Source organism: Cercospora beticola, chromosome 6 (assembly GCF_033473495.1).
Source record: "Cercospora beticola chromosome 6, complete sequence".
NCBI classification, from domain to species: Eukaryota; Fungi; Ascomycota; class Dothideomycetes; order Mycosphaerellales; family Mycosphaerellaceae; genus Cercospora; species Cercospora beticola.
In genome coordinates this window covers 1875269-1886970 of record NC_088940.1, presented here as the reverse complement: position 1 = coordinate 1886970, position 11702 = coordinate 1875269, and the positions used below count along the sequence as shown (strand labels likewise).

At 52.0% G+C, this 11702-nt stretch overlaps 5 protein-coding genes across 5 annotated transcripts; 3 read left to right on the top strand and 2 right to left on the bottom strand.

Moving 5' to 3' along the window:
- Window positions 1–54: 54 nt before the first annotated feature.
- Window positions 55–1312, top strand: RHO25_009797 (uncharacterized protein; the record flags this gene model as incomplete). The annotated part of the gene is made up of 2 exons (XM_023601324.1): window positions 55–169; window positions 222–1312. The coding sequence occupies 2 exons, from the start codon at window positions 55–57 to the stop codon at window positions 1310–1312; spliced, it is 1206 nt and encodes a 401-aa protein (XP_023453555.1).
- Window positions 1313–2208: 896 nt separating this feature from the next.
- Window positions 2209–3780, top strand: RHO25_009796 (uncharacterized protein; the record flags this gene model as incomplete). The annotated part of the gene is made up of 1 exon (XM_023601323.2): window positions 2209–3780. The coding sequence occupies one exon, from the start codon at window positions 2209–2211 to the stop codon at window positions 3778–3780; it is 1572 nt and encodes a 523-aa protein (XP_023454113.1).
- Window positions 3781–4434: 654 nt separating this feature from the next.
- RHO25_009795 (uncharacterized protein) lies at window positions 4435–5544 on the bottom strand (the record flags this gene model as incomplete). The annotated part of the gene is made up of 2 exons (XM_023601322.1): window positions 4435–5392; window positions 5444–5544. 2 exons carry the CDS (start codon window positions 5542–5544, stop codon window positions 4435–4437), a joined length of 1059 nt encoding a protein of 352 aa, XP_023454112.1.
- Window positions 5545–8481: 2937 nt separating this feature from the next.
- Window positions 8482–9855, top strand: RHO25_009794 (uncharacterized protein; the record flags this gene model as incomplete). The annotated part of the gene is made up of 1 exon (XM_023601321.2): window positions 8482–9855. The coding sequence occupies one exon, from the start codon at window positions 8482–8484 to the stop codon at window positions 9853–9855; it is 1374 nt and encodes a 457-aa protein (XP_023454109.1).
- A 648-nt stretch (window positions 9856–10503) lies between these two features.
- Window positions 10504–11664, bottom strand: RHO25_009793 (uncharacterized protein; the record flags this gene model as incomplete). The annotated part of the gene is made up of 1 exon (XM_023601320.2): window positions 10504–11664. The coding sequence occupies one exon, from the start codon at window positions 11662–11664 to the stop codon at window positions 10504–10506; it is 1161 nt and encodes a 386-aa protein (XP_023454108.2).
- Between the last annotated feature and the right edge of the window lie 38 nt (window positions 11665–11702).

Genomic DNA, 11702 nt, shown 5'->3' with positions numbered 1-11702 from the left:
CCGCAGCAGCATTTATCATCAGCAGCAGCAGCACGTCGGCAACTTGTAATCACGATGCCGTGGTCGCAGCACGCAAACCCAGCAGCTTTGATCACCAATGACAGCACAGATCATCAGGCCGCCGGTCGAAACTGCCCATATATTGGAGTTTCGACGCATCCATTGAATTGTACGTGCAGCCGTGTGGCGGTCATGGCTGAACGGACGCTGATATGGGCCAGCAGTCTCTACCTCGCCAGCTACCACCGATGACGAAGATGAAGAAGTGGAGTGCGACGACCACGACCGCGAACTCGAGTACGACGAGGATTACGCCGATGGCCTTCCGCTTGACAGTCACGAGCTCAGCGAGTATCTCACGACCTGCGGAGACAATGTCGGCGCGCGGTTGGAATTTCTGGAGCAAGATCCTGTGGGGAATGCCATGGCGACAAAAGAGCAGCTAGAAGTCCAGGATCTAATCGAATACTACCACGAGGACCGCGTCAATGCATTCAACCGGGATTCCAGCCCATTACAAGATACCCCCAACGCCTCCCTGACGGAAGTCGGCATGGACCGAGAGCGCAGCCCATCATCGAGAAGCCCCGAGCTGCTCGAGAGTGACATTCGCGCTAAGTCCTGTGGAGTCGAATATCCCGTGTTCTATCAAGGTGTGGCTCCTGAGGCTGTACGAAACTCATACACAGTCGAATCATTTGAGGGCAAGATACCCAACCTTGATCTCTTCCTCCGCGACAACATACAAAATTGGTTGAGCGACATTGATTTCCTGGACGCTGCGCTTCCGAATGGGGGTTGGAGTGATGGTGTACTGCAAAGGAAGGGGGCCGAGAAGAGACGTTTGCACCAAGAGCTCTTCGACATGATTGAGACCGGTCGAGCGTACATCGAAGATGCCCCTAGACCAGAGATAGCCTCGACAGAAGAACTAGTCCGTCAAGTAGAGGCTTGGGGACCAGAGGCGTTCGTCGACATTTTTGCCGACGTTTTCGATTCTGATCCCGAGGAAGGTGCCAACGAATTGGACCGGCATGAGGTCTTCTGGCAGAAGGGCGCGAAGACATCCGGACTTCTCCCAGCCAGGAAGTTCTGCGCTTCAGCCCGTAAACATCATCCCATCCGTTGCGCTGAGGATGCCAAGATTCACAGCGTCTTATTCGATGTCTCCAAGTTCCAGGTCGCCAGGCTACACGGTATAGAAGCCTTACTTGGACGCGTGGACGAAGCACTGTATTTCGGAGCAAGGGCTGTCCCTCCTAGTGAGGCAGAGGAACTTTTGCGGCTGCAAAAAGGATCACTGATGCTCTGATCCAATCTGAAGTATGAAGCCCACGGGCTCTTGCTGCCAGCGGACGAACGAGAGAAGCACTCTAGCGAGCCAGCTCCCCTGCTGTCGATCGAGTGCTTCCGAGAATATTGGGGAACTGCTGCAGCCATAGCACAGGCTGAGGAGAATACGGCGCGTGCATTGAAAATGAAGAAGACTCCGAAGAGCTTGCAGGCCACATCGGAGGTGAAAATCAAGGTTGAACCGGAGGATGATTGATTCGTGAGCTACTTGTGATTGGTTTTTTGTGCAGTTTTCTTGTTGGCACCATGGTAAAGGTTTTTCCTGCAGAGCGATTGGCAGAGATGGCGAGTTGTTTTAGTGTGATACCCGTGTGCGCGGAAGAATCAAAAGTTGATGCTCCTCACTTACAAGAGATTCACTCTGCAAACTTTCATCGTGTCTCCATGCGTCTGCCCTCACGAAAGCAGCTATGCCTAGATCTGGTAGCGGTAGGCAATCGCTTTGACACTCAGAGGTAGCGAGACGATGGAGGACGGGAGGGCGTTCAACGTGCCCCTCGCGAGAGTAACTCCATGAATCCCGTACTGTTCAGTGGCGCTATGGTTGGAGGCAGTGCCTGGGCGACTTTCGCAGCGGAAACAGAGGGACAGAAGACGCACCCGGTCTCTCCGCGGATCCACTCCAGTTGCATGCTGCTGAATCTGCACAAGCTGCACTGCAACCATCAATGAGGCAGACGGAGACAGAATGTGTGAGACAAAGGAACGTGAAAGCAGAAGCGAGAAGTGAAGTGCGGTCGGGCCCCACCTGGGAAACCTAACCGGATTAAGGTTAATTACGCTCAACTTAGAAATATGTTGTCGACGTCCATTGTCGCTCTGCTCAATCGTTCCTCTCTGAGCGTCCACGGCAAGATGAGCGCGCCTCGAGCTCTGCGATACTTCGCCAGAGTGAAGCAGTCGCGGATATTGCCGGAAACGCCCCGAAATACGCCGATACGATACTTTCACAGCAACACCTCAAAGCAGGCCCAAGCATTCGCGCAGCAGCCTATACAGGAAGACAAGCCTGCTGGCTCGTCCATCTCCAATCCCCAACTCTCCTTCCCATGCCTGGATAACGCCGAAGATCGCACGCGCCAGCTCTCCAAGAAGCGCTCATTGTCGGGACCAGAACCATCGTACACCTCCGGCAAACACGAGACCTTCCACTCGGCCGAACCCTTTCTACTCGACTGGGGTGGAGTCCTGCCTTCGTATGACATTGCATGGGAAGCATGGGGGACTTTGAATGCAGATAAAAGCAATGCAATCCTGCTGCACACCGGGCTGTCGGCCAGCAGTCATGCACATAGCACAGAGGCCAACTCGAAACCAGGTTGGTGGGAGAAGTTCATTGGGCCTGGCGCGCCATTGGACACGGACAAATACTTCGTTATATGCACAAACGTGATTGGAGGCTGCTATGGGAGCACTGGACCGAGTAGCATTGATCCATTGACTGGCAAGCACTACGGCACCAGCTTTCCGATCTTGACGATGCAGGATATGGTGCGAGCACAATTCCGATTGCTCGATGCAATGGGTATCAAGAAGTTATATGCGAGTGTTGGCAATAGTATGGGAGGCATGCAGTCGCTCGCACTTGGAGTCTTGGACAACGAACGCGTGGGCAGAATTGTGTCGGTATCGGGCTGCGCGCAAAGTACACCTTCAAGTATCGCAATGCGACATTGTCAAAGGCAGGTCTTGATGAATGACCCAGCCTGGGCCAAGACAAGGGGCAACTATTACGACAGCATCCCACCACATACGGGGATGAAGTTGGCGCGAGAAATTGCGACAATCACGTACCGCTCTGGTCCAGAATGGGAAAAGCGATTTGGGAGGCAAAGAGCAGACTCCGCTAAACCCCCTGCGCTTTGTCCCGACTTCCTCATTGAAACATATCTCGATCATGCAGGTGAGAAATGGTGTCTGGAATACGATGCCAACAGCCTCCTCTATGTCAGCAAAGCCATGGACCTCTTCGACCTGGGCAAGGAGCTTCAAGATGCGACTGCGGAACGCAGAATAGCGAATGCGGACAAGCTAAAGCATGCAGTCAGCAAAGAGCAAGCAGAGCTCGATCGGTGTGTCCTGAGTATTCCAGATGAACCATACGAAGAACAAGAGTCATCTGCCGATATCATGGCCGCTTCCTTGTCTGACTCTGCCAAGCCAAGACACCCTTGTTCTGGTCCGCCTGAAGATTTGGTCAGAGGTCTGGCACCATTACGAGACATTCCCACGCTTGTTGTAGGCGTCGCATCCGATATCTTGTTTCCAGCGTGGCAACAGCGTGAGATTGCGGAGACTCTGAGACGTGTTGGCAATCGCAGCGTATCGCACGCTGAGCTGGGAGAAGATCGCAGTCTGTTTGGCCATGACACTTTCTTGCTGGATCTTGAAGGTGTCGGCGGGGAAATAAAAAGGTTTCTGGGCTGAACAAATGTTGGCACAGGCTATTCTGTTCTGTCTGCAAATCATGACCAATGCCACCGTAACCGTGGCCAAAAGGTCACGGCGTGACGATCTGTCACGACTTATGCGCGTTATCGAGTATGACTCCCTTCATTCTACCGACGTCGATCGCCAGCAGAGGCGATGGCAAAATCGATATCTCCGAACGTGGACATGGAGTATGGGAGACAGCCCTGTGAAAGGGGTTTTTGCCTGTTCGCCACTTTCAAAGACGCATACTTCGGCTGCTTGTTATTGAAATGGCACGCCAGCGACACCATGTGCCGTTGCTGGTCATCTTTTCAGGAAATGCTATCAATGCCTTCACCTTGCCACAGCCTGTGCCTCCCAGCAGCGCGAAAGTCTCGCCGACAAGCGCTTGATTCAATACGACAAAGGTAAGGGCAGTATAATCAGTCCAACCACCGCTGAAGGCCTGATATTGCGTGTCGAGGCAACGGCAAAATGCCGCTCTCCTCGGGTAGAGATGCGAAAGGCCAATACAACTGCTTTGAAAGACGTGGCACGACCAGCGCTGGAGTTTGCCGCAGAGACCTTGCAATTTCAGTCATTCAGGTACGGGACTACCGACGATCCAGTGCAGCTGTCGTAATGTACATATTACTGAATTTCAAAGGCTCAAGTGGACGCCTCTCCAGTCTTCAATCCATCAACACTAAGCCCAATCTTTCCCTTCACCCCACTCTCCTCAATTTTCCTATGCGCATCTCTTACCCCTTCAACCGTCAATGGTAAAGTCTGAGTATGATGACACTTAATCCTCCCCTCATCAACCCACTCAGCTAACTGCTTCAGAATCCTCCCATGTGACTCCACATCAACACCATAGTACGGCTTCGTTCCCAACAAACACCATGTAAACGTCAAACTCTTCGCCATCCACTCTGTCCCATACATCGGGATCTCCTTGTCCTGCACGATCGAGCACACTTTCCCAAACGGTGCACAAATTCTCGCCGAGTCGAGGATATACTTCGATGCGGGCGTGTGCGTGATGAACACATACTTGATCGGAACATCAAGTTTCAATGCTTTGACTTGTGTCACGACATCTTCGCGATGGTTAACCGTATGCGTTGCACCAAGACTCTTCGTCCATTCTGTCGTTTCCGGTCTCGAAGACGTGGTAATCACGACAGGAAGGCCGAGTATTTCTCTCGCGATCTGAGATGCAACACTTCCTACGCCTCCTGAACCATTCACGATCAGTATTCCAGCTTTCTCTCCTTTCCGAATCTCTAATCTCTCAACTAGCGCTTCCCAAGCCGTAATCCAGGTCAATGGCATACAAGCCGCTTGGACGAAATCTAAAGATTTCGGTTTGTGCGCTATGCTGCGAGAATCGACGAGCTGGTAAGAGGCATTAGAGCCAGGACGAATCGGGGAACCGGAAAAGAAGATTTGATCTCCCGGAGAGAAGCCTTTGACATCGGGCCCGGTCTGGAGGATTGTGCCGCTGCCGTCGAAGCCGATGATTTGAGGGAGAGCTGGTGTGCGGTCGTAGTAGTCAGGATAGTCGTCGTAGGTTCCCGCGCGGACCTTCGTATCCACAGGGTTGACTGAGCAGGCTTGTACTCTGGACGTTTGTTAGTTGGATCCCAGTGATGATGAAGGGCATTGTACGGACTGGACAAGCACATCGTAGCCTTTGGGATCTTTGGGGTTATCTGACTCTATGCTAATGAGGTTGTCGATTGAGCCATATTCTGATACTGCGATGGCTTTCATCTTGACTAAAGCTTTAATGAAATGTCGGATGAGGCTTGGAGTGTTCAAAGTATAAGCTTGCAACTGAAGCATAATGCATATTAATGATCGTCTCCAGGAACCTCCACGGAATGAGCGTCATGTTGCGTCACATATGGCTCTCTCTCCACTCTTGCTGATGCCTGCCGTTGACGAAGCCTTGTTGAAAACTGGCAGGCGTATCAGGCAGTTTTCTGGATGAAGAATTCGACGGAGTTTGTGGGTTCGATGTTCAGTCCTTGCAGCAGATACATTTTCCCGGGGTCACAAAGATCCCCAAGGACCTCAACCCACATGAGGAAGTAGTGCGTCGGCGAGGATCAGGCTTACAAATTCGTCCGTCCCACTTCATTTCTTGCCTCATCAAATGCAATCTCTCATGGGAGCATCGAAAAGGCGTACAAATTGAAAAGCAAGTGGTCGCGGGCAGGCTGAATGTTACTACCCAGTCCATTCGCGTCCATGGAAACATGTTATCGAATTCTGAACTCAACTTCCGGACACGACAGAGCGTGTGAAAGCACTTCAGGATCGTCCAAGTCTTGCGTGCGATAATATAAGAGAGATGCATTCGGTGGAAGTTTGCACACCGGAAGCATCCGGAAGAAGTCGAACTTGCCGCCTTGGATCCAATTTTGACAGAGCGTATGCCTTCCCACTAAACGATGATTATCCCGTTCGGATCTAAGATACACAAAGGTGCGGAAGCTCTGAAGGATACATATCAAATCACCTGTGTTCGGCATTTCGCTAGGATGGAGATATAAGTGCCGAGGCACGCCGTGATCGCTTTCAGCGAACTCTGTGTTGTCGTGTAGACGCTGAAGATTCCAGAACCAAGGCGCTTTTACCCGATCTAGAACTCTTCCTTTAACAATGAGCTCCAGTCCATTTTCGGATATGGTGAGAGGGTAAGATTGGTCGGGGTAGACCACAGATGGTATTCTGCTGTACCTCTGGGGAACCCATTCTCGGTATGTACTAGTCCAGTTTGGCACCCAACTTGGCAGATTCAGTCTGTTCTGCGACAAAGCCGTGAAGCCAATTATGTCCATGTTTCCATACAGGGCAATGTGTGCTTTCGCGAAGTTTCGATACAAGGTCTCCATGGGGACTTTATAGTCTGCACGAGGAAGGAGGGTCCAAGCATCGGTCGCCAAAGCAAGCTTGGAGTACAATATATCTCTCGCGTCCATGCACTGGTGAGATCCCTTTGTGTCTCGTAGAAGCTCCAGTAACAGCATCCGGGGCAAATATTTCTCAGGGTGTGAGCGTGTTTGGCATTTGACGGCTGCAATCCAAGCCATGCTGTTTCCCCCGTGTATTCCATTGTACTTAGCACCTAGCGCTGACCACCTTTTCCAGTCCATCCTGCATTCCTGAATTTGTCGAAAGCGAACAACAGAGTCGCAGAGCTTGGCAAAGTCAATGCTACGGGTCCCGCAGAAAAGCGTGATCTCTCTGCCCAAGATCACTTCTTGGACGATCCACGCTCTCTTCCAAAACCTGTTACGAGCCAGTACGAGATAGCCGCGATATTCAATTTTTCGAAGCCACTTGACCCTTTCCCTTCTGGCGAGCCCATCGTAGAGTTTCGATATGTCCTGTGGCGTTCCGGTTCCTGCTGGGACATCAATTCCTTCATGTACACAATCCAGAAAGGAGTCAACTCTTCTTGTTGGTGAACCGAGAATGACGCAAACTTCGGAGGCGCAGCCATAGATCAAGTGCATCTGCGCTACCTGTACGGACTTTTCCGTGTCATCCGTTTGATTGATACTCAAGGCATCGATCCAAATAGTCATTCGTCCAGTCTAAGAATGAGCGATCAGCTTGCGTGTTCGAGGTCAACGTTTGTTCGACATTGACGTACGCGTAGCATTAGATTGAGAATATTTGCCACCTTGTCAGAGACCTGAACATTCTCGTTGTTGATGACGATCAGCTTGGGCGAGTTGTCGTGTCTTCCATACCAGAAACGGTCGGCCGACGACCAAGTATAGGATATCGCGGTAAAGTGTGTGCTTGACTGCGATGTTGGAAGCGGGATGTGCTCGAATGAGCATTGGAGAAGACCGTGGTCCGAGAAGCCATGTAGCTGCACGACTCGAAAAGACTCTGCTCCCAAAGATGTGTAGATGTCAGTCAGGCTGCGTTTTCCACTGGTCTTACAGCTTGATGGTCTGTACGGAACGCCGGGCAAGCGATGTCGATGCTCATCATTGCTGTCGAGCGGTTGGCGTGTATTGGGAGAACCGTGTGTTGCTGAGGTCCATGCTCTCGACATCAGGGTCGCAGATGGATAGAACTCGGGTCTCGGAGTAAGCTGGCTTCACTGGAGAGAAGTGCCTTGCCTTTCTCGGAGCCAGCGTACACACTGTAGATTCCAATGCTGGCAGGAGGTTGTTATTGAGATGATTAATACTGGACTCTGAGCGTCTGCGCTTCACGCCAGAGGGGGCCGCCATGCGCTCAGCCTCGCGCAGCGCGTGGTGTGGCTTGCATCCTATTCATGATTGCGGTAGTGCACAGCAGCACAAAGTAATTGCAAGAGCTCTCATCTGAGCTCAATGAGCAATATTCTCGGCATCATAGGGTGGAATGGGCCTCAATATCACGAGCTGTACGATAAGGAAAGCCTGACGGGTGTTGTTGCTTGCTGACCCCATGAATCTCGCTTCCCGCCAAGGTTCACATGACGACGTTGGCCCTCGTGACGAGGCGCGTGTCCAAGCGTGACTTGATGATGCATGACCGTATCTCTGAGACACGAGACACCTCGTCTTCTGATCACCGACCGCCTCACTCATCACCACCACTGCCAGTCTCGATCATTGATATGGCAGTCCAGCATTTGTTGTTACAGACCTGAACAACCGGGTATAGCTTCTCCCTACCACAGAACACCCACCCACCACCATGGACCGCCTCCGGTCGCTCTGGCAGCGTCAGCCGCAGCAGTCCTACGCCCCCGTAGCGGAGTCCGAGGACGACAATGAGCTCGTCAACAGCACCTCCGCCCTCCAACCCAAACCCCACCACGAACCTCCACACAGCAGTAATGGCTTCTACATCGAGTACTCCATCTTCCTACTCCTGGGCGTGTCTATGCTCTGGGCTTGGAACATGTTCCTCGCAGCAGGTCCCTACTTCCAGTCACGGTTCCGCTCGAATCAGTGGATCTTCGACAACTTCCAAGCAGCGGAGATCTCAGTCTCGACATTCACAAACCTGACAACCATGCTGGTGCTGTCAAGGCTACAGAGCGGAGCGAACTACGGCAAGAGAATAGTCTTGGGTTTAGGGATCAACATGATTGTTTTCTCCTTGTTGGCTTTGAGCACAGCGATAGACACAGGAGCGGGCGTATATTTTGCATTTCTGATGTTGATGATGTTTTTGACAAGTTTCGCAACCGGCTTTTGCCAGAACGGCGTTTTTGCATTCGTGGGCGGGTACGGAGAACCCAAGTTCACGCAGGGAATCATGACAGGACAGGCGGTAGCGGGCGTGCTACCTTGCATTGCACAGATTGTGTCAGTAATGAGCGTGAGGCTGCGAGAAGGGGAGGGCCAGCAAGAACCGCATGGACCACCGCCAGTGAACTGGAAAGCTGCCATGGCATACTTCATCACAGCAACTGCGATCAGCGTGGTCACCTTGCTGGCTTTCTCGGTACTGGTCGCAAGAGACAGAAGACCTGCGAAGATTCAGCTACCAGATTCTGGTGAAGTGGAGGAGCCTGTGGAGAAGAAATCGATACCGCTGCTCTATCTGCTGAAGAAGCTCATATGGCTGGCCGGTGGTGTATTTGTGACATTCGCAGTCACAATGGTCTTTCCGGTCTTCACGCAAATCATCGTATCTGTTCGCCCGCCTTCAGAGCAGCCACCGATACTACAACCAGCTAGCTTCATTCCACTGGCCCTGCTTTTCTGGAACGCTGGCGACTTGGTCGGGCGCCTGCTCACTGCCCTGCCGTCAATATCATTGACCCGCTGGCCGAGACTCGTTTTCTTGTTGGCACTTTCACGATTGATATTTGTTGGCCTCTATCATCTCTGCAACATCCGCGACGAAGGAGCTATCATCTCAAGCGACTTCTTCTATCTGGTAGTTGTACAGCTACTCTTTGGTCTTTCGAATGGCTATCTGGGAAGTACTTGCATGATTGGTGCCAATGAGTGGGTGGAGGAGGAAGAACGTGAAGCTGCCGGCGGCTTCATGGGACTATGCTTGGTAGGAGGACTGACTGTCGGCAGCCTCCTGAGTTTCTTCATCACGGGCACCTGAAGAATCAGAATTCTCTTTTGACACCAGTCTCATCACAGATCTGCGCGTTGTTATGACATTGAGGCGCATTCCATTTCCCTGTCCCGGCATCATTGCTTTGCGAAATAACGGAGTTCCCAGTCAGACGAGGGTCGAACGAGGCTGTAATTCGCCCGAGTTCAATCAATTAGCACCAGTCTCTTTCAATAACGCCAAGAACATCTAGAACGATAGAGAATGATGATGAGTGTGGAGCTGGAAGGACTTGCGTCGTTTCGGACGGTACGTGCGTGGATGAAACTGATGAAACTCTCCCAGTCAAGCTTCCGATTGTTATTACTTGCAGATGGACTGGCTGTCCAGCGTGGCAAACGTGCAGTGGTCAGAAATGCACGCCGAAGTCGTGTGCATCTGCAACGGATTGTCCTACTGGATCTCCCTGTGTAAGTGGCGGCTGCCAGGCGCCGCCTTCGGCATAAGCATGTAATGAAGATCTGGGGAGGTGTGGTTACGCATACTGGGTGACTGGGCGCCTCTTTCTGAACAGGAGTTTGACAAGCTGCTAAGTGCGAACAAATGTTCTCAGTATAAAAGGAGGAGAGTGTTCAATTGTTTGCAGTTGATTGAGGTGTAGATAGTGGACAGTATTCGAAATATTGAATGACCGCGTCAATGCATCACATGGAAGTGACTCCTATGCCATCCATTCAGCCAGTACAATGCTCTCTCGCAGTTTTCCGTCATCCGTGGCGCTCTCCAAGCACGACATCCAGCTCCCACGTCTCCTCCCTGGCAAGACTCGTCGTTACCCTCGTCAGAAGCGATGACTCCCTGCGCAGTAAATTTCCCTTCCTGTAGCCGCTGGTGCCCATCGAGTTGACACGGAGACTTGACGACCTCCTCGCTGCCCTGAAAGGGCTCTTCGGGAATATCAAACTTTGCAGCGTCTGTGTTAGCGTGCAGTTGTTCAGAAAGTTGCAGTTCTTCACGAAGCTTTTCGTTTTCTGTCTCTAGATTGCGTATGCGTTGCAGATATTGTTGTTCTCGACTCAGTGGATGGATTTCTTGCTGCGAACGGTTTGGCTGCTCTGGTGAGGGTGACGAGTTGTGTGTGCCGCTGTCATGCGTTGACGGTGCGACGACTTGGGGCGAACTTGGGGTACTGCTGAGTGAGCGGCGATGGTCTGCAGGCGCTGCGTCTTCGTTGCTTCCATTGACAGAGTCTTCAGCGACAGAGTCGCTATCGTGCCACGCTTCGAGATTGACACCCAGTATTGACTGCAACTGGTCGGTGTAATGAAGAGCAGCAGTACGGCGCTCTTTTGCGTCGCGTAGGTCTTCGAGGACAGCGTCGTGCTCGATTTGCAGTGCTTTGAGGGCAGAGTCCGCTGCTTCAAGTTCCTCAAGCAGAAGGCGAATATCAGCTTCGTAATTCTGACATTCAGCCGACTGCGCCTGGGACTTGTCGATGAGTTCTTCCGTGGTTCCAGTGGTGGCTTCATCATCAACCAATTGTCGCTTCCGAAGGGCTTCTTCCAGCTTGGCTATGGCCGCCTGGTGTTGTTGACGCTCGTCATATATGGCGATTTTGAGATCGACAATTGTCTGGGTATCCGTCGCCTTTCCATTCTGATGCACTGGCTTTCTCAAGTGAAGCATCTCCCGCTCGATTTGCTCGACGCCATCTCGAACCCAAGGAAGAGCGCTGTAAGAATGTTTTTCGGCGAGCTGGCGCAGCCATCCTCGACTGCTCTCAGTTGGACGATTGTTCGCCAAGTCGCAAAGCCATTTCCCGAGATGAGATAGAAACTGTTCAGTAGCGTCGCTCATGTTGTCAGTGTGCTGTGGCATGATTCTGCTGTGTTGTG